Genomic DNA, 22,208 nt, shown 5'->3' with positions numbered 1-22,208 from the left:
TTGTGTGCAAACCAAAGAAAGCATGGTATGGTTGTAAGAATGTGGCACTGGAGTTTGATCCATTTGACACAAAGACATCAAAAATATTCAAAAAGTAAATCGTTTTTTGCATTTATCTCAGTTTGATGATTTTGGACATAACACCATTTGGTTTTACCTCAACAATATCTTCACATACCAACGTTTTTACTTTGGCTACATTGTAGGTCTGAGTTTTGAGATTTCAAAAAATAGGTCTGTAAAATAATTAAAAGCGATGTTGTGGACAACTTCAGTTCTTTTGGTTCTGGTTTTTGTTGGTGCTGTCTTCTCTACAAACAATGAAATATCAAATGATGATTGCCCAAAATATGCCACAAAGTAAGTTATTATTTTATCTGTGATTTTGAAGGGTTGCAGTTTAACAGTTGGTCACCATTGTTGCATATAACATCTGTTTGAAATATGTTATTGAAATTGTAATAAAGCAAATACAGTAGTCCCCGCTTATTAAGCCCAATAGACCCACCCGCTTATTAAAGCCAATTTGGTCTGGTTTAGAATTACTCCCATTCATTCCTGTAATGGTTCTGCTTTATATGCACAAAATCTCGTTTAATAACGGTGCGACACTGATGAGCCCAGCATCATGGGCGAAATACGTGTCTATCGCTGTCAATTCTTGCTACAAATCGGCTGCCGAGAAACAGCCCGATTTTCAATTATATTTGCTTGAATTTGTGTAAAAAAGTGTCACAATTTACTATTTGTTTTCTTGCTTTCGACAATTTCATGATTCATGACGCTGCTAATTCAAATGTTCTACCACAAATCATTTAACCTGGATCTCATTTTACTGTGTTATATACAAAAACATGGCTGCGTTATATATATATACAAAATGCAATTTTCAGGAACAATCTTTCGTTGTGTACAGTTGTTAACAGATTTTGAAAGTTTTAGCCATTGTCCAGTGGTTCACAGTCAATTATGTTTATAAGAGTGGCAGAAATTCGTCCTCGCTTAATAGGCCCACCCACTTAATAAGCCTAAAATCCTCCAGTCTCGAGGTGGGCTTAATAAGCTGGGACTACTGTACTTTCAAGCATGAAATAAAATTCAGAAAACCTAAGGTCCATGTGCGTACTTGCAACCATTGACGTAATTGTGTCCACTTCATAAATTTGTAAATATTTTGCAATTGAAAATAATTTAACCAAAAAAAATTTAACAGTTTATTTATTAATAATGTTATCACAACTTGTATAAGTTTTTATTTTTTTACGCCAACTATATGTGACTTGTTTTTTAGTTTGACTTAAGACATATATTAGGCATATTTGCTGTTTACCATAAACTTTTTTCTTTTCAGATGCACCTGCACATCTGGCATGTATGATTGCTCTAATGCTGATCTTGACACAATGTTGAATAGGACCGAAGAAGATATACGAACTCTTGATATGAGTGGAAATAATATTGCAACAACAATGGTTTGTGCTCTGTACCTGATTAGTGATTGACCATTTTAGTTCTCGTTCCATTTGCATGTATATTTTGGTTACATTGAAAAGAAATTGCACAATGTTTTTTTTTTCTTTTTTACATAGCACTGTCCACAATTATATAAACTAAGTTTTTTTTTGCTGTATATAATTGAGCCGGGCTAGATAATCTGTTAATCTATATTTTATTACGCATCACTTTTGACATCTTTTTTTTTTATTTGTACAGGTTTTAGACGCACCAGCATTGATTTATCTCAGCTTGGCAAACAACAAATTGAAAACTTTGCAATTTGACACTTTTGATAACCTGGATGAGCTGAAAACACTAGTACTGAGCAATAATTTTTTATCAAGAATAACTGATGATATATTTGAATGGAATCCACTGAAATTAGAAGTATGTTTGTGTTTTTTTATGTGAATTGACAAAGTCTCCAAGTTGGCTTTAACACTTAGACCGAGAAGTCCTGCGGTAGAAATTGTTCATTCTGTGTATTTCAATCAATGCAATCGATCATACATACAACCACCATACAACTAATGTTTTTTTTTTTTTCATTCTTTATTTTAATACGTAACTTATGGGTAAAGGTTGGTTCATGAGTAACATGGGCCAGCTATTTAATACATTTTCTTTTAGACATGCAGTATACAGTTATCCATCAATACGGTACTTTTCTTGTTGCAGACAGTTCTGTGTAAGTGCACCTATCTGATGGTTACTTCCTTGTACGGATAGCTGAGCAACTTAAATTTTCTTGCTTTGCAGGTTTTGAAACTAGATGGAAACAAAATTGAATTTATCCAACATTTTCTTTTTTATGACTTGGAGCAACTTACCGAACTTGATATGCATAACAACAACATTACTTTCATCCACCCCCATGCTTTTGTACAGTTGAAAAAATTAACAAAACTGAGGTTAGACGGAAACCACCTTCATACGTTTGAAAGCAGATGGTTTAGAGGCCTTAAAGCTAACATGTTCTCGGTAAGAGTCTAATTGCTGTGATATGGTTATTGGTTAATCAACCCTTGTGTGAATGCTCTTCCAGTGTGTAGCCAAGTTCATGTAGCCTACGAAAGTACTGTACGTGAGTTCAAAAATACATTTCAATGTGCTTTTTATTATTCGCTAATTTTTTAAATCTAAGTCAGAAGAACCGAAACGCTCAAATTTATATGAAATAATTAGCTTTAATTGACTGAAGGTGAAAGTATGATTGTTCATTCTTTCAGCATATCTGTCAGCTACGCTCAAAATTTTGATCTCAAGAATTAGCCAAAAAATGCAACATTACATCAACTAAACGCAATAACATTGCTGATCACAGTAATTCTAGGTCATATAGCGTTGAAATCCCGGCTTATCCAGGATTATCACAGTTCTGAGGAGAAACCTCGAAACTGGCAACTACGACGCCAATCGGCGTGTGTACGCTTGTACAACGTATTTGTTGCATCCGTGATGATTTAACGTAAATGTGACGCGAAAAAATATATATACTCCATACCGAATCTAATTCAAGATTCGAATTATTCAAATAGTTTAGAATTCGAATAGATTCGGATTCGTTATTCTAAACTGCCCATCCCTGGACGCAAATTGGCAACATCACAAGACAACGATGTTCTTTGACTTGTAAGGACCATGTGGTGATCGCTTTGGGGTTCGTTGCATAGCCCGTAGCTTACAAACGCTGTCATGATATACTGATATAACCAGCTCATTAAAAACAACCAAATTATATGTTTTTTTAAACGTCTAGCTACATAGAAACGATGCAAAATTATTCATTTTTGCTGCCTGTGTAGTCTTATCAAGCCTGGCAAAAGCAACAACCTAACAACAAGCGCCCTTGGGTTGAACATTACTTGTCGAATAGATTTTTGTATGACTGACTAGTGACTATACAAACGACGTGGTTTAAATTTTATATGTTTTGATTTTAAATTATGATAGCCTATTTAGAGAGTTTGCGCAAACTCTTTATTGATTTTTCAGAAACCGTAACTACGATGTTTGTTTCTTCCCTGATGCCCCTTTTCAATCATGGCGGCCTATTATTACTAAACACTACTATTATGACACAACAATGCAGAGAAATTGGATTGATTGAATTTTTACAACTAAACTATGCCAATTCAAAGCTTTTTTTATATTGTGCAAATAAAGTCAAACTTAGCATTTGATCTAACTCCTTGCTAATAATACCAAAACTGCTTCTTTTTGCAACTCTAAAGTATTGGCGAAAATATTGGTATCCGTACATCTCTAGTTTACAAGCCTTAAAGCAGCCGGCGGCCATCGCGGCCATGGCCGCTAAGTAGTGCTTGAATGACCGCCGGTGCTACCTCCTCCGTCGGCCAAGTTTGGCCGCCGGTTTCTTCTAGCCAATTATTTAATTTCGCAATAGAATGATCGTTGATTAAATGTCGAAAATATGTAGTATCAAAGAGTGACGCAGAATTGTATGTTGTATGGAATATATGGAATATATGTTGCTGTTGTATGGAATATATCCAGCTGCGATCACCAGCGCTGTAAGTCTTGTTTGCAATTCCCGATGTTTATTTTAACGAAGTGTTAATCCGAAGTGCTAATTTACATCGGCTGGCAATATTGTCGTTTTTATATCGATTCAATGTTGTCGGACATTGAATCGTTGTTAAAAAGGAGAACTAGGTTAGTTGACATCCGAGTGGAAAACACGTGTCTTCATAGTTGAAAACGCTGTGGGTTAGTGACTTCACACCCTCAATGTTGACATCATAACGGAATAAATGGTCAGGTTTTATGAAAGACGGTATGCAGTTGAAACAATTTACTGAGCTACGAGCAGTTAAAACAATTTAGGGTCGTTAGATGGTCCGGCAATACCGGATTACAATCCCGATAAAGCATTTAATGCATGGTACAACGATTCTATTGCAGGACGTCGCCCAGACTTCAACAACGCTAAGTGATCATTTTAACATTGTTGCAAGTTTAATGCTATTTACTTGTGCTATCATTATTGTATTTTGGCCTCCAAGCACGCAGATTTGGCCGCCGAGAAGGAGCTCTAGGTAGGCCACGATGGCTGCCGGAAAAAAACACGAGTTTTAAGGCCTGAGTTTATTTTGTTTTAGTTGTAATGTAACTCTTTAAGCGGTTTACCTGTTATTGTAATTAGATACTTTGTCAGATTAGAATGTTGTTGTCATTTGTTGTAATTTTTGGCACTGTGGCTTTGAGTAACTTGATCCATTTGTTGTGTGTAGCATTGTATGTAGCTAAAAACAAGATTTTCGTGCTGTGGAGAGTAATCTCTTGAGACGAAAGAAACTTGCTTAAGGGATATGTGGGCTACCAAATTCCCTGAGATGATAAGTTACCTAATGCTGCTACAGATCTTTATTTTTAAATCAAAGAAATCTTCGCTATAACTGAATTAACTCTGCCTTGTTAGTCTTCAATATGAGGTACATCATAAAACCAACTGACAAGTGATAAATTTTATACAATACGATGTACTTCAAATCACAACGGGGTCCTCTATTTTGATAGTAGTGTAGCCTATGCAAGCCAAAAAGTTTGACGCTTTGTATTTCTGTACAAGGCTTGCAAAGTACTTTTACTTTGAAACTTCTGCTCTAAAAGAACGAGTTTATAATCATCATCAAATTTTACAAACATTTATTGAGCATTTACAACTTTGATTTATAAGGTATATGATGGTGTGTAAATTCGTCTTAACTGGACTGACTACATCCTTTGCTTTGGTACAATTCCTAAAAGCTTGACCTTTTTACAGTTTGTAAAACATAATTTAACTTCATGTTTGATATTATCGTTTCAAGCTAATAAACATGACAGCTAATCCTTGGGCTTGTGACTGCACCATGCAACCGAAAGTGAAGTGGTTAACGAGTAAGAAAGCAAGATGGATTTCCAAGGTCATGCCAAGTGAACTTGAATGTGTACTGTAAGTTTGTCATCTGTAATCTGTTCACAAAATTTAGCCTATATATATACTAGTATAATATATGTAATGGTTAGATTTATGTTTTCATGTCTTTCAACTGTTCTAATGAGACAACTGTGAGACGAGTGCGACATACAGTAGTTATCATTTCTAATTTCAAAGCAACAAGCATGAATTTGTATATAGAACAAAACCTGACAGAGCAAATCCTGATGTTTCAGACCTAAAAGCTTGGCTGGTACCAAAGTGACCGCAATAGTTGGAATGAAAAGGGAATATTTGGAATGCAAGGATCCAGATATTACCGGGATATCAGAACCTACTACTTTATATGTACATCAAAGCATTCAGCTTGACTGTGTTGTCAATAAAACGAGTAAGTACATTAGAATTCTTATTTCGACCGTTAACCATAGCAATTCCATATCCAGTTAATAAATGCAATTGAAAGTGTAGAATGGAAAGTAAAACGCTTGTGACCAATGCTTTGAGGAATGAAAACTGTTTAGTGAATACAGAGTAGTTTTATATTCAATTGATAAGTTTAATTCATTATGCTAACCACAAGTTTACCATACCCGATCTGTTGAATTGTTATACGAGTAGAGAAAGAAAACCCCTGAGGAGATTTACAATACAAACATCTTTTTCGTTCAAAATCTCTCTTTGCAGAAGGAGAATACTTTTCAAATTGTTTTTTTTTATTTAAACTTCCAGAATTACCAGTTCCCAGTGTGATGTGGATTGCTCCCAACAAGGATCACTACAACCTACAGACCGCTGACAGATTCGAGGGTATCGAGGTGTTTCAAAATGGAAGCATCATAATCCACGATGTGAAGTTAGATGACGCTGGAGAATATAAATGCGTCGCCACTAACAACCGTTCTTCTGTTGAAGCTTCCACGAGTCTTACCGTTATAAACAGGACGGAAGATCACCCAGTCGTAAAAAACGACCACGCAATTCAAACAAGTGTGGGTAATTTTTTCTTTCAAGACGCTTAGTTTGACTGCACTCTTGTAAAACTTTAATGTGTAATCGTTTGTGTGTTGTGGTTGCAAGGTTTGTTCTAATGTGCTTCATTTGGTAAATGTGCTGACAAGAGAGGAACAGTTGAACAGATCCAGCCTGAACATTTTAAATGCTTACAATGAGAAGTATAAGAACTGGCTCTCTTACACACACTCTCTGTTTCTATTTATCTCTCTGTCTGACTATGAAATGTTTGTGCTTTTCTTTACATTTGAAGTTGTTTTCCTTTTATATTGCACTTGGACGTTCAACGTTTAAGTGAATCTGTTTACATAAAAAACTCAATGAAGGTTAGTTATCCACGAAGTACATTGCTCAAACGCCAGAGGTTGCACCATTGTTGATGGACCTCCCCGTTTCTTTCTTTGCAGAGCCGGTTCTTCATCTACTGAATTACCGTAGTGGATAGATGTGTTTTGCTTTAATTTTTTTTGTCATTTTTTGCTTTGAGAAACATGTTGCTGTTGCACAGGACCGTGAGGACGCAAAAGACACGAAAGTAATCATCGACAACAAAAGTTGTCCGAAAAAGTGCACTTGTGTTTCACAACATGTTGATTGCTCCTCGGATGATCAGAAGAATGGACTGACAGGCAAGGAAAAGTTCTAATCTAGCTAGAAAAGTCTGTTTTTTGTACAAAAAAAAATCAACGAATGATAGTTTTGGCTAGCATTGAAACTATGTTGCCTGTTTAAAGTATTTTTGTTAGAGCTTCGGTAGAGAGTTTGTCTTGTTGAACCATAGGCATACGAAGCCGAGCAACGTGATCAAGTTTAACATCTTCAAGTTTATTACATTTACATAAAACTACGCAACAAATTAAGTATCGAACGTTTTCGACATCACAAGATGTCCTCTTCGGGAATAACATATATACAGTTTTACTACATCTGAATAAAATACAATGGTTATTATAACTATAAACAGGAAAAAACAAAAACTGCACAGTACTTCTGACTAGCTCAAACTCAACGATATGTCGATATATGCTCTGCGAGAATCAAAGGTAACTGCATCAAAAGGTGTTGAACAGATCACATGATGTGGTAGAAAGGCAAAGTGCGAAAAAAAAAACTAATTTTAAAACACAGAGAGCAAGAAAGATGAGTCGCAAGCATACAATTGTCTGTTCAAAGGTGGATTGTTACGTTTTATGTACAAGGCTTCTAAGATTTTGGTTTGATACTCAGACCTGCCTCTGGATATGATCTCAAATTGTTTGATGGAAACGTTGTTTTTACATTCTGTACACGAGAAAATGTGATTTTTAATAGCACTTTTTGTATGGAATTCAAATTCAATTCAAGTATTTTTGTGTTGAGAAACTTCCTTTTTGTAACGACAATGGTTTATTGAAGCTTTCGGTTATCTGACAAAAGAACGGCTGTTTCGTTTCACGTTGATACAACATCCATTTTAAGATGATTGTGGACATACCGCGCATGTATAGTATTCTGTGCCTTTCCTATTGGTTGTAAACAAGCCTGGCTGCAAAACCACAATGCGTTGGCGTTGTATTTGCTATTATTAATCACCAACATCCAAAAGTTTAATCTTTAAGATCCTTATGCGTTGTCATACCATACCTATTAGCGTGGCGCAGTGCTAATGCGTTGGACTCGAAAGGTTTGGTGTTCCATCCCCTGTCAGACGTTTCTTATGTGTAGTATTTAGCGCTAATCGGTTTTTCAAGTCCAGAAAGCGGTGAGGCAAACCACTGAGTATAGCCTAGTTTTCAACACTACTGTTCAAAAACTACGTAAAAAACGTTTCTTATACCAAGTCTTTAACCAAGATGTGGCTATGAAACGCTAGCCTATTTCTCTAGCGCTTTTTGAATTAGGGAGATGGACACGGAAAGCAGCGAAAAAGTTTCAATTCAGGAAGTTTCTCCCTTATACAGCTTGGTCTCAGAGAGCAAAATCCATCATTTTTACATTGATTCAACATTTCCAGACGTTGAATCAATGTAAAAATGACAGATTTTTCTGTCGGGGTTGTACCTAATCACAGTTGTGGTTGACATTTAAAATGGTGTTTTGTTTCCAGAAATTGATTATAACCTATTTCCCAACAACACGGTTACTCTCAATCTCGCGTCAAATTCCATTACGAGAGTTCCCGCAGCTCCTATGGACGTGTTCAAGTATTTGACGGAATTGCGGTTGGACAATAATAATATCTCTCATATAGAGAGTCATGTATGTAGTTATCTAAACATTTTTTCTACTTATTTCAAAGATTATTTTCATTCTATGATAACTCGATATTCTTAAAACTATTTGTCGTTCATTTAGTATTTTAGTGACTATACTTAGCCGATGGTTTACTTTTAGTCCAAGCTTTGTGAGCAATTAGGCAAGCCACTCAAACCTCGCCTGGCGTATCAAGCCGTCTAACGGATATACCTCGCTTTAAATCTCTTATTTTTGTACTGCGTCTTTTGAGTTTTGAAATGGTAATATCCGAACATGTAATCAGTCAATGTTTAAAGGATCTGTGTTTTTGTATATCAGTGTTCAGGGTGCTGTTGGTCACTGGTAAGTGTGTAGATCGGGGATTTTTTAATGTGACAGACGAACATAGGAACCCAAGTACACTTTTTTATTAATAACCGACTTCAGCCTTTAGTTCTGAAGGCTTATGCATGCTGCCTAGGCCATCTATTTTAGTAGGCCATGGTCGCAGATTACCTTCACTGGCAGTTTTGAGCGGCTTTACAAGCTCGTTTCCACTGCGGTTAAAACCTTGATGTGGCAAGTCTTCAGCTTGACTCATTGCTGTCTCGTAGTTTCTTGAGCAAGTCTGGTATTTTTATTATTATTCTTGAAAGAAAAGTTGAAACAATACGGTGGTTCAAATGTGGTCATTTCCTGATCTAAATGTACGGTTCTGCATGAAGTTAAAGTTAGGATTAAAGTAACCAGGTCATACAAAAGAATGTGTTTTGATTTAGAGCTGTATCCATCGCGGAAATGTGCTCTCAGCGCTTTACAAAGCAGCTTGTCAGCGTATCCTTACAGAGGCGCAGCTGAGCACCTTATTACTCTGAATTCATTCCATTGTTGAGTGCCGAGCAGGAACATGATAAGAACATAAACCTTATAAGACACACCTACTGAAACTTAAGAAAAAATTATCTGCTCGCAATAACCTTTTGCAAAAGCTTGGAAACTCAAACTGGGGAGCAGATGAGCACACGCTGAAGCAAACAGCACTGGCTTTTTGTTATTCGACCGCTGAATACTGCGCTCCAGTATGGGCTAGGTCAATCCACACTAAAGTAATTGACTCCGAATTAAACCAAGCAGGTAAAATCATAACTGGCACACTCCGTCCAACACCAATCTCCGACCTCTACAACTTAGCAACTATAGCTCCACCTCATATCCGAAGAGAAGTCGCTACAAAAAAGGAAAGAGTAAAACAAATATCCGACCAACGCCACCCTCTCTATGAACACCAACGTATTTCAACAAGACTCAAGTCACGCAAGAGCTTTAGCAAAGTCGGCCCATTGGAACACAAAGCGCGGCAGCTGCACGATTAGAAATGTGGACCTCTGAGCCCGATAGAACACAACATCCTGCCATTCCAAGTCCTTCCGAAAGTCTTCAACAAACTCCCACCCTTGAGAGAAGAGAGTGGTGCTGCCTAAATAGAGCCCGCTGCGGAGTCGAGAGAAATAAAAGCAACCTTTTACCGATGGAAGATGACTCCTGACCCAACGTGTGATTGCGGCCTAGCCAATCAGACGGGTCTGCTACTATTCGGCGAGTCCGATTCGGCGAGTCCGATTCGACTAGTCCGATTCGGCGAGTTCCCTATTCGGCGAGAGCCTTTTTCGGCGAGTGCCCTATTCGGCGAGTTTTTGAAATTTGTGAAAGGAAATTATCGGATACCGTAGCGTAATTACAATTGCCGTTTTTACATCGTTTTAACGTCGCTAAACGTTGAAATCGTGCAGAAAGGAATAAAAATTAAATGTTTAAACTATTAAATTACAATTCGTCATGTCAGTTCAGTTGTTTTTATTTCTGACCATCATATGAAAAACAATACACGTCAACATAGCAAAGGCGTAGAAAAAGGTAGAAGCGACAAAACACGAACGTTGAAACGTGCTTGTGACCGAAGTAAGTTATTGAGTTGAAAGAAACATACGCGCCGACTTCCAGGGGGCGGCGCCCCCCGTAAATTTATGGTTGAAGGGCAACAAAAATGGTGATGACAAGTGGTGTTTCAAAGATAAAACACTTCGTGAAAGAGATTTAGATAATTTAAACGGTCTTAAAGAATGCCGAAAGCAAGAAAAGCCTACGTTGCTCTTGCCCGCAAAACAGCAGCTGATCGCATGGCTTTCTCATACGGTATGGAAGTTTCAAAGTAGATGGTAGAGTAACTTGCACTGCTGGAATAGTCACGTAACTATTCACTGCAATATTAAGTAAACCAGCTAAATTAGACGCGCTATTTTCAACGAGGCCTTCCCGCTGTGAGACAATTATGATTCAACAGAACGCATTGTTTTCTTCGCAATGTGTGAGAATTAAATCGAAAACCGATAAAAGAAAAGGTGTTTAATGGTCTTGGTCGCAGATATTGCCTGCATTAACGACGTCTCTTACCGCTATTATCACCTAGCTAACCTGACATCATTGTTTTATGCGGCCGCTAAGGTTTGACATCGACTTCAACGATCATGGAATGTTACGTGAAAATAATAACGATTATATCCTACACGCAAAAATAAAAAAATGATCTCCTCTTTCTGTTTTGTCTCGTGAGCTTTGCATATTGCTCAACAAGTGCATAAAGTTTAGAATTGACAAGAAATCATTGAATTTGAAAATTAAGTTTGAATCACTGCAAATAAACGTATTCAAAAGTTTTACTTAGGCCGACGCGATTTCACACTTACGTAATCTACATCGACAATGATTTTTAGTGCGTTCATTTTGAAAATTGCCGAGCTGGAGACAACAGCTTGTCCCGTGTTAGTTGAACTTGTCTTTTTGAGGTGAAAATCACTTGCGAACATCTCGACCTTTACTCGAGTCTAGGCCACGCTCGAGTATAGCCTACTGTATTCAATAAAAGACTATAAAGACTTTCGATAAAAAACAGAAGAGAAAACACTTCGCAGTTGTTAACGCTTTGAAAGTAATTAGCGAAACGAGGTTAATAAAACTGATAGCGGGTTTTCACTCTGCTTGAGATCATGATTTTTTGCGTTTTATTTCGATAACTTCACTGTCTTGATCGTTGTTATTCACTCGCACGAAAAGGAAATGAATCGGCTTGTTTTCCAACAGTTCCAATTATGAGCTAACAATATCAAAATTTTTACGACTAGGCGTACTGCATGCGTAAAACTAATCCTTTCAAGCAGCGCTTCTAATAAATTCAGTTTGGGACCTATTTGTTCATATAAACAAGACACTAAGCTTAATCAAAGACTATTTTAATTGAGTAAAATAGCGTTATGGTTATGACGTCATCACCTTTCTCGCCCCCCAAGGTTTTTTGAAAAGTCGGCGCCTATGGAAAGAAATTTGGCACGGTCGCAACACCTTCAGAAAAATTTAAGATATGAAGGGAAAATAAAATAAAGAAAATGTTACAAAAAAAAATAAAATAAATTTTGTTTATGTCTATAAGTTAGTACTTTTGAATAGTTAAAATGATTAGTTTGGATCAACAAATGTGTGGCCTACAGCTTGGATTGAAAGGAAATTATCGGGTACCGTAGCCTAGTTATCCCGACCAGCAAAAATTTGTTCCAAGAACACAGTTCATTTTTACATTGTAGTAACAGAATGAAAAGGCTAACCAAATGTGTGGCCTATCGTGTTAACGTCGCTAAACGTTGAAATCGAGTAGAAAAGGGAGCTTTTGCTGACTAGGATACTTTGAAACTGAGAAACATTCACAGAAGCCTTTCGATTTGTTCCAAGAACCCAGTTAGCCTAACAGTTCATTTTTACATTGTAGTAACAGAATAAAAAGGCTAACCAAATGTGTGGCCTACTGTAGGCCGCCTACAGCTTGGATTGAAAGGAAATTATCGGGTGCCGTAGCCCAGTTATCCCGACCAGCAAAAATTGCCGTTTTTACATCGTTTTAACGTCGCTAAATGTTGAAATCGTGTAGAAAAGAGAACTTTGCTGACTAGGATACGTTGAAGCTGAGAAACATTCACAGAAGCCTTTCGAATTGTTCCAAGAACCCATTTAGCATAACATTTCATTTGTACATTGATTCAACGTCTGGATACATTATCTTAAAAATGCAACGTATCGTAGGGCTTCTGTGAATGTTTTTCAGTTTCAACGTATCCTAGTCAGCAAAGTTTTCTTTTCTACACGATTTCAACGTTTAGCGACGTTAAAACGATAGGCCACACATTTGGTTAGCCTTTTTATTCTGTTACTGCAATGTAAAAATGAACTGTTAGGCTAACTGGGTTCTTGGAACAAATTTTTGCTGGTCGGGATAACTAGGCTACGGTACCCGATAATTTCCTTTCAATCTAAGCTGTAGGTCACACATTTGTTGATCCAAACTAATCATTTTAACTATTCAAAAGTACTAACTTATAGACATAAACATGATTTTTTTTGTAACATTGTCTTTGTTTTATTTACCCTTCATATCTTAAATTTTTCCGAAGGTGTTGCGACCGTGCCAAATTTCTTTCAACTCAATAACTTACTTCGGTCACAAGCACGTTTTAACTTCGCGTTTTGTCGCTTTTACATTTTTCTCGACCTTTGCTATGTTGACGTGTATTGTTTTTGATATGATGGTCAGAAATAAAACTAACTGAACTGATATGACGAATTTTAATTTAATAGTTCAAACATTTTATTTTTATTCCTTTCTGCACGATTTCAACGTTTAGCGACGTTAAAACGATGTAAAAACGGCAATTGTAATTAGGCTACGGTACCCGATAATTTCCTTTTAAAAATTTCAAAAACTCGCCGAATAGGGCACTCGCCGAAAAAGGCTCTCGCCGAATAGGGAACTCGCCGAATCGGACTAGTCGAATCGGACTCGCCGAATCGGACTCGCCGAAACGGGCCATTCCGCAATCAGACGATGAAGCACATCCTCACCAACTGCCCCCTTAGCCCTTCATGTGATGACAACGACCTCAAAAACATCACAAACAATGCTCTTACCTGGCTCCGACACTGGCGTGACAAGCTATGAATGAATGAGGAACATGATTTAATACCACTTTTGAAAAGTCTTAGGTATGACCTGACAGGGTATCGAACCTATGTTCACTGATTCAAAAGCGGACAGTTTTACCAATAAGCCACCGAGTCGTCAATAATAAAGTACGACGTACGTTTTGCCTGATGTGACTTAAGTAGCAAAACCACATCGGTTGCTTGCCACACCATCTTTCATCCACTCAAGACGGAGCATTTACGGGACCCGTGCTAAGTTCTGTTGCGTTTTTCAGGCTTTCGATCATCTGACACAGCTTCAAACATTGACCATGAGAGACAATCGCATTTCTAAATTGCCTGGCAAGCTATTTCGACGTTTGAACAAGCTCACCATTCTTGTCCTGGACAACAACGTGCTGACCTATATCGATGACCACACTTTCTTCGTAAGAACAATAAATAAACGAATGTAGCAACTAGCAATACATGTTATTCACATGTAATGTTGTACGCACGTTTCTAATCTGTTAGTTAGGAAAATCGGCCTATTCTTGCGTCAGTTTTGTATTTTTATTACATTGCATTAACAATCATCATTTTGACGTCTCACTTATGTTTCACAACAGGGTCTATCTCATCTTCAATGGATTTATATCCGAAATAACCTTATACAGTCAATCAGTGATAATGCCTTTGCCTCTGTACCTGATGTCAAGTATGTGATAACCTTGCACGGCATGCACTCATTTGTGGTTCCATAGAAATGAGATTTATAGTCATCAGGGTTACCATTCCGTGCTTATTTCTATGATTTGTGCTTAATTTCGTGTACAATGTGTTAGAAAATAACATAAACGTAATAACGATAAAAAAAAAGATTTTTTTTTTCTGCTGGATTGTCATCTTATGTTTGGTTGCAAGTCACTTCATTCATTTTGGCAGAGTAGTTGTGGTTGTATAATGCGCCACATCCCTAAATGTGGACACTGGACAGAGCTGTCGTCCTCGTCCTACAACTGCAAATGTTATCATTTGTATAGGCAATTTCTAAAAATCTCCATATTTATTGTTTAGGAATTATTTAAAATCTAGGAACTTTCTTTGAGACTGTTTTTTTTATATTGACTGTGATGTAGAACTACGTTGGATTAAGATCAACGACTGTTTGCATTGCAGATTTATTCACATGGAACACAACCAGCTCCCAAATATATCAGTTGAAACTGTCAAAACCTTAACCGAGCCCAAGGTGGGATGTTATCTTGTGCAGTGACGTAATTCATTTTAGAATTTTGCTTTTGTCGTTTCATGAAAACCAAATGTGTCCTGATGATGTATCACAGTTCAGTAACTCTCAAACGTCGCGGTATGTTGTCGTGAGCCGCCAGGAAACCTGGCCAACCGTCTAGGTTTGGTTTCAATGTGTATATGATTTCTGTTATTCACTGTGTCTTTTGTGGTAAAGCGGTCAACAAACATCCTCTATTCAACTGATTGTTTTGAAACGAGTAATCTTTTGATATTCTAGTGTTTTATAAAAAGTTGACCTTGACATGCAGTTACCACGTGAGTTGCCAGCATCTAACATCTCAACTCTAAATCTTTAATTTTCTGTTTTGATTTTTTGTCAGTGGCAGTGGTAGATGTTTTCCGTTCAATGTAACAAAATAATAAGTTATAAAGGCAAAAGTGACGCACTATCTCTGTGAAGAGAATTTCACTTCAGAGTGATGTTGTGTTGACTTCGCCCAATGATAACTGTCATTGGTAGCAGTTAACCTTTGATTCAATTGAAGTAATTGTCTTCCCAAAGCCTGTCCGTTTTTTAATGATTGGTAGAATTTGCCACCCAGCCAGCAAAAGTTGTTGTTTGTTGAAAAATGCCATTTTTTAGGTCCGAGTGTCCGCACTTGCCAAATTGTAGTCAGTACATATATAATTGAACTTTGTGTGAGCGCCGGTTTGGCAATGATTTTGTGTAGTTTCTGGCTCGGTCATTAAGTATCGGTTTTGTTTTTTGGTACTCTTCAGATTGTATTTTCATGACGTATTGTGCAAAATCCTTTTAATGAAATTACAAACTCAAACCTGTGTATTACAACTACTGTATTACATTGTCTGAACTAAATTATACATCGCAAAACCTATACTTAAGATGGGTGTGGTTCTTACAAATGCTGTGTACTACACACATGTACACACACATGCTTTTGTGCAATGTGGCACATGAAAATCTTTGCCATAGACATATAAACAAGCATGTTAAGTCGAAACAAAATCGATGTCATCGCCGATTTTGCTGTGGTTGTCGGAGTGCCAGTGCAACTGCTGTGACTGGAATTGAAGCACGTTTAATTCAAACTCTTGCTTATGACAAGTGTAATTGTGTAATGTGTATGGTTTGCATATATTTCAGGATGCCGATAAACCTGCCGCAATCAAGAAGATATTTGTCGACTACAATTTATTCAACTGCGACTGCCACTTGCAAGGCTTGAAAGATTACTTGAAAGCGACCCCGCAGTGGGACGATTTGTTCGGGGATGGAATAAGGTATGAATGGAGATGCGTTGTCTTCAATTCAAAGTGATACTGTCTGCATATCTTGTATGTAATTTTATTGTGCGATTTAATTGCCCAAAAACATTTTTTTTATTCTTTTCAAACTACAGTACTCTCAGCCGTTGAGTTTTGGTAAGAAAGGAACGAAGTACTGACTTTTCTAGTTGGGCTTAATTGCTTGGACTGTGTCTGACACATCCTAGCCAACGAATCAATCCATTACATTTATTCAACGTCTACAAACGTTGAGTTACTATTGTGCAAAAAAGGACCGATTTGCGAGTTAAAGATTGTCAACAAAGCGCTCGTCATGAATCATCTGAACAACCTTGTCGTGGCAGCGCAGACTATCCATAAACAAAAATGTTTTTTCAACGTCTGTAGACATTCTAACAACAGGAAATATGTATTTTTTTTACAAACGATAGTTAGTTTCACGTGTGGGTTGATAAATTCGATTCCTACACAGCAAAAAGCACATCTGTCTTGTCTGTTTCATTTTTTGCCTTGGTTCTTTCCTTCGGTGACATTTTAATCTATAATCCAGTTTCAGTCCATATTCTTTTTTGCTTAGCGAAGCTTTCATGCCAACCAGTTTTACCCAGACAGCAAACCATCCTTTTTAACATTGATTAAACGTCTGCTGATGTCAAATCAATGTAAAACGATTTGTTGGCTGGCAAGTAGCGTAAATTTTTTGATTTTTTGTGAGATCTCTTATTTTCTAGATCAAGACTTACAAATTTTTAACACAAATTTTAATTGCACCACAGATTAATCACCGTAAATGTGTATAAAGTTAAACTAAAACATGTAACTGCTTTTATAAGAACAGCGCCACGTGGTGAAGTGAGACAGTCAGCATCGCATCAAAAGCATTGTCGATTTTCAAAATACTAGCGTAAGTTCAGCAGCATTTTATTGAGTCAATTGTGCATTTCGAAAGTCAACACCTACTTGCGTGGACAAGCCAACAAACAGCATTGACGATTTACAAAACTAAACCGACACCATCTGAGTCGCTTATGAATGAGTTAACAGATACATGTTTGGTGTCCAGTGTTAACAAGCTGTCTTGATTATGCAGTTGTAGTTATCCACCAAAGCTTCACGATGAATACCTGCAGCACATTGACCAAGAATTGCTTTGTGGTGAAAAGACATCGGATGGTAAATGACCGCCTGTTTTTCTTTTTATGTGGAATTAACCATCCAGAAAATCAGTCTCTTTCTGCATGTAAAAAGACTGAATTGCTAACTCGGTGTCGTTATTAGAAGCCACAATTGCTCATATTTGTTATTTGCTTTCAATTTTACGGCGACGTTTACTTTCACCATATGATTCACTTTTGGCAACGGGCTGTGTTTAATTATTAACATCTGTTGTGTACATCGATGTAATATTACTGCAAATGCTAAATAACTACAGTAATACGTAGTTTGACGATACTTAAAGATATAGAGACTGGCCTTTGCAAACAATCGAATTTCTTCCATCAAGATACTGTCTCTGCTAAGGTTAGAACTTACGTAGTTGCTGCCAGTGCTCACCACAATCTTGCCGTCGGCTATGAATGTTTGAGGAACTTGAAGTTTCGTAACCAACATGGCGTTGTTGTTAACCATCCAGCACATTAGTCCTTTCTTACATTAGTTCAACGTCTGCAGACGTTGAACTAATGTACAGAAGGACTGATAAGCTGCTTGACCTGACACACAATGACTGTTACAGCTACAGCAATGACTGTTTCTGTAGCTGTAAAATGTCCATTGGAAAAACTTAATATTATTAAAGGAAAACCATATATTGAGTTATTATTCTAACAACACATACACCCAATTTACATATGAACAGCAGAGTGCCTAAACAATACATGCCGCAAACAGCGTAGTAAGCACTTCTTTTTAAGACATCTTTGTCTAAATTCAACCTCATGGTATACAGAATAAACAAAACACGAGATTTTTTTTCAAGATTCAGCAATTTTAACCGTCAGTGGTTCTGACGGCGGCAAAGAATGTAACTTCCCCTTCGAGTTCAACAACAAGATGTACAGCACCTGCATACTGGTGAAGGACGACGCATCCATGCCCAATGTACCTTGGTGCGCCACTACTTCCAGCTTCACCCGCGACCGGCTTTGGGGCTTCTGTCCAAAGAGTGAAAGTAACTAGGTTCTTCAATTGTCGCTATGCTTGATGTCCGTTATCTCCTCAAGAAAGTATTTTTAAGACTCTGGAAAACGTCAAACAGTCACGAAATAGTGGTATACGGATTACGGAGGGTAGACTGTGCAAACATTCGATTGAAAACGAATTTTAAATTTGTTTATGATTCTGCTCATGTGTGCCCAAAGTTCATAAAAATTTGCAGAAATTTAAGTGGATTTAATCTTGTAACTCGTTAGTAGCAAAGGTTATTGATCGGCGACATAGATCAAGTCAAATACGGTGCGCGTATATGACACAACGGTAAATGTATCAACTCGACTTCTTTTCTTTCAGCACACGTTGTTGTGACAGTGGAGAAAAAATCTAATCCAGGGACAATGTCAGGATTATGGTTTGGCGGCTTGATTGCTGGCCTTATTTTGTGCGCTGTTATATTTTTCCTATGGAGGAAATACTCCCACAAAGTCGGGTAAGTGTTTGAACAAGATTTATTGTTACTAATATTAACGTGTTTTGATGTATCCTCTCAGCGTGTTCGAAAGTAGACTGTATCATCCTTATGAAGGCGCAGCGTTAGCTACATTTTATTAGAATGAGCAATGTTTAAATGCACAAAGAAGCCTGGAAGATTTAAGATGATTTGTTTGGGTTTCTCAGGATAAGATCGATGAAGTACAGCAACCTCCCTGGCGATGACAATGCTGAGAGGGAGTCGTTTGCCACAGGGACCCGCGGATCGGAAGCTTTCGTTTGAATAATGACTTTTTTTGTGTCGTTTCATCGCAAAAAGACGTTAAACGTCAAGCTTACAAACGAACATATCTTCCAGCATCATTTCCACCGGCTGAAAATTAGTTAATCGATTTTTCACATTTTATATACGGTGCTTGCATTTTTCAATGTGAAAATGATTGCTAAGCTTTCCTACAATGTGAAGCATTTGAACGACAGTTACTGCACGGTAATCTGCTTCTCACGATTCAAGTGTATGTGTGTAGTGCCTTGTATTCAACTGCTTTTGTAAGCCTGCTTTTTTCGCTTCATATACGATACTTTCATACCACCCCGAAACTGGCTTTCTTTGTTGTTTTTGATGGGAGCAAACGTCCCCATGAACACTCTTTTTTTATATCTGAACGGTGCTCAATATCAACTTTTTGTGATTTTCTCCTTAGTGTGATACTGTAAACTGAATGCCTGTTTATGATGTGCTGATTTTAAACTCCAATTGTCACTTTAAGAAATTTTATAATACCACTAACAGCAATTACTAGTCTCCACTTCATGGCAAAAGCATTCTTCCGGTTGGAGATACGGTAGTTAAATATCACCATCAGGCAATGGGATGAGCAGAATATTCGTTTTGAGATTAGTCAGCACCACCCAACTAACATTTTTACAGAATTTCAACCGAGTGAGACATTGAAATTATGAATATGGAAACTTTTGCTAGCTCGCAAAAAGTGAACAGCTGTTTTTGAATAGAAAAATGTTTCAAACTTCATCCTGTCAATTTCTTTCATTGCATTTACTTCCTGCCCGTAGTCTGGTACCTTTGACAATCTCTTGTTGCGGATACGTAATGCAGTTGCACTTTCTTTGCTTTTTGTAAATATCTACAATCTTGCGGATTTAGTTGCTTCTATAATTCTGTGGTAAACAATTTTGCGGTGCATTATTATGATGGCGTTTCCGCCATAGTTGTGTGTAATTCTGCGTGAAGGTGAAAGCAAAAATTGTTATTTCTTTTTAATCAACCCTAACAACAAGGAAAGGAAGCATGGCGAAAGGGCTGCAAAAACTGACGCACCCCTGTTAGCGGGGACAAACGCCAGGTCTCATGCACTAAAGAAGAGACAAACGAAACATGTTCACCATCGGACTTAAGACTGAATTCTTAAACAAATATTAATCATAAATTTCATGACTAAAGAAGAACGTTTACACTCCAGTTCGAGGTATTCCTACAGCGAACAAAAACGTTTTGGTCTTGTCGCTGTTTGAACATGCTGATGCCGTGGTGCATAAAATACCGTTTAAATTTATGACGAACTTAATTATACTTGACATGGATGAGAGTCCTACAGATCCGGATGTGATGTTCACCTTTAACAAGGAATTGTGAATGAGTTATATAATCCATAACAAGTCATTATCTGTACTTTGAAATTCGCAATTGGTGCTTTCATCTTGTGTATTCATATGCGGCTTGGAATGAATCTTGTGTATTAATGTGTTTTACGTACCGTAATTGATTGCAAATCTGAGTTTTGTGCCCATGTCAAATTCAATTTAGGCCTATGTGTAATAACGTCGGTTTGATGCAAAAACTTTTAGTTCTGAATTGAATCTGTACCTTTTTAATTGACGATGCACTCAATGTTCTCACGCCTTAGTAGTGACGCCTTCTGTAGTTTTTCCTGCCCGAGCCCAGTCAGCAAAACTTGCCATTTCTGCGTAATCGCTAGACATTGAAACTTATGTAAAAATGGCAAGGTCTGCCGGCTGTAAACTTTGTGTCTACACAGCATTGTATATTTCTAGCTCTGCCAATATATGTCGTTGCTTTCAATGATTCGGCAAACAGTAAAAAAACATGAATTATATTTCGATGTGATACAATTTAGCAAACCATGTTGAAAGTACAATGGGCGGGTACCAACATCAACGCGAAGAGCTTGAGCAAAATTGTTAGGAATGGTTTCATTGGGTCTTAGCGTGATTCTGTCCATTTGATCATAATTCAAACAGTTCAAAATTAAGTTCAAAATTAAGCGCAAGTAGAGCAGCCCAGTTGGCGTTTTCAGAACAAAGCAACAAATAAAATATGAAAACAAATCACAATAAAAAGTCATCAGAATCTTGGTCACAATCACACATTTAACACGCCGCCATCAACACACAACGTTTCAGATTTCTCAAACTGCCAAAAAATCAGCCAACATGAAAATTTAGCATAAAAGTTTATAATTTACCTTAACCTTTTTCGCTGAACCTCATTTACTTCAAAGGGCCTAAAGGCAACGCTTGCCGACGTCAAACTGAAAACGCTGACAAACAAAACTAGCTAGACACTAAAATGCGACATCCACTGCCAGTGCTATCACGAACGCACGTTGACATTTGACAATAATAAAAAAAAAACTACTTTGAAGCTGCGACTGTACTGCGTCCATGATTGTCTCACTGGCTTTGGAAAGTGCAACAGAGAGAGTCCCTTCGATCGTCACAAAGCCCAGCACCACAATGCTTGATTTATAAGAAATGTTCCGTTCGTTTATTTTCTCCTAAAAGATCAGCCTCTGTTCTAGGGAGTCCATCGTCTTCGTCGTCATTGTCGGACAGGTCGGTAGCGGTGTCTTCATTGTTGGTTTTCAACTCGTGGGTGTAGTATTCGCCTGAAATGGAAGTTTCGGTTCAAAAAGCTTTTCAAGAGCAACTCAAACACCACATTGCACCATTTTTCATCATTTCTCCCATGTTACGCGCAAGTGTTGTAAGTTGGTGCCGGTACATCAAACAAAAGCGGATATGCTCAACCACAGGGGTTGGTGATTAACAAAAGTTGCCTCATTTTACCGTTGTTACACGGCGAAACGACGTAAAAAAGCGATTTTGCTGGCCGGGTCAGACTGAGCATCCGGATGATAATAATTAGGTGCACTTGACGCCGTTTATCCAAAAAATAAACAGCTGCCGCTGTTTGTAATACTTCAGAACAATATAGTTTTGTAATCAGATATACATATAACCTATCAACATCAGTGGCGCCTACTAGCGTTCGAGTAAGCAGCTCATC

General features: G+C 37.6%; 2 protein-coding genes across 3 annotated transcripts in view; one reads left to right on the top strand and one right to left on the bottom strand.

The window, feature by feature from the left end:
• Positions 1-214: 214 nt before the first annotated feature.
• Positions 215-21,003, top strand: LOC145781433 (uncharacterized). Its single transcript, XM_082593215.1, has 17 exons — positions 215-360; positions 1,352-1,472; positions 1,714-1,884; positions 2,257-2,478; positions 5,331-5,455; positions 5,677-5,831; positions 6,173-6,432; positions 6,963-7,083; positions 8,541-8,692; positions 13,969-14,121; positions 14,302-14,390; positions 14,852-14,924; positions 16,092-16,228; positions 17,325-17,407; positions 18,213-18,404; positions 18,743-18,878; positions 19,067-21,003. The coding sequence occupies exons 1-17, from the start codon at positions 257-259 to the stop codon at positions 19,161-19,163; spliced, it is 2,391 nt and encodes a 796-aa protein (XP_082449341.1). The 5' UTR covers positions 215-256; the 3' UTR covers positions 19,164-21,003.
• LOC145781434 (cell adhesion molecule 3-like) overlaps positions 20,994-22,208 on the bottom strand; it is a 27,459-nt gene continuing 26,244 nt past the window's right edge. For both annotated transcript variants that reach the window (XM_082593216.1, XM_082593217.1), the window contains one exon: positions 20,994-21,807. In XM_082593216.1, coding sequence (XP_082449342.1) covers positions 21,665-21,807 — 143 coding nt within the window. In that variant the 3' untranslated portion in view covers positions 20,994-21,664. The remainder of the gene's footprint in view (positions 21,808-22,208) is intronic.

Source organism: Aplidium turbinatum, chromosome 12, assembly GCF_918807975.1.
Source record: "Aplidium turbinatum chromosome 12, kaAplTurb1.1, whole genome shotgun sequence".
Lineage (NCBI taxonomy): Eukaryota > Metazoa > Chordata > Ascidiacea > Aplousobranchia > Polyclinidae > Aplidium > Aplidium turbinatum.
This window is presented reverse-complemented; position numbering and strand designations above follow the sequence as displayed.

Bases quoted from the DNA above. Each gene is read 5' to 3' on its own strand.
- LOC145781433 (XM_082593215.1), top strand. From the start codon at position 257: ATGTTGTGGACAACTTCAGTTCTTTTGGTTCTGGTTTTTGTTGGTGCT. The intron at 1,885-2,256 runs GTATGTTTGTGT...CTTGCTTTGCAG, and splicing joins GGAATCCACTGAAATTAGAA to GTTTTGAAACTAGATGGAAA. The intron at 17,408-18,212 runs GTAAATGACCGC...TTTTTTTTCAAG, and splicing joins TGGTGAAAAGACATCGGATG to ATTCAGCAATTTTAACCGTC.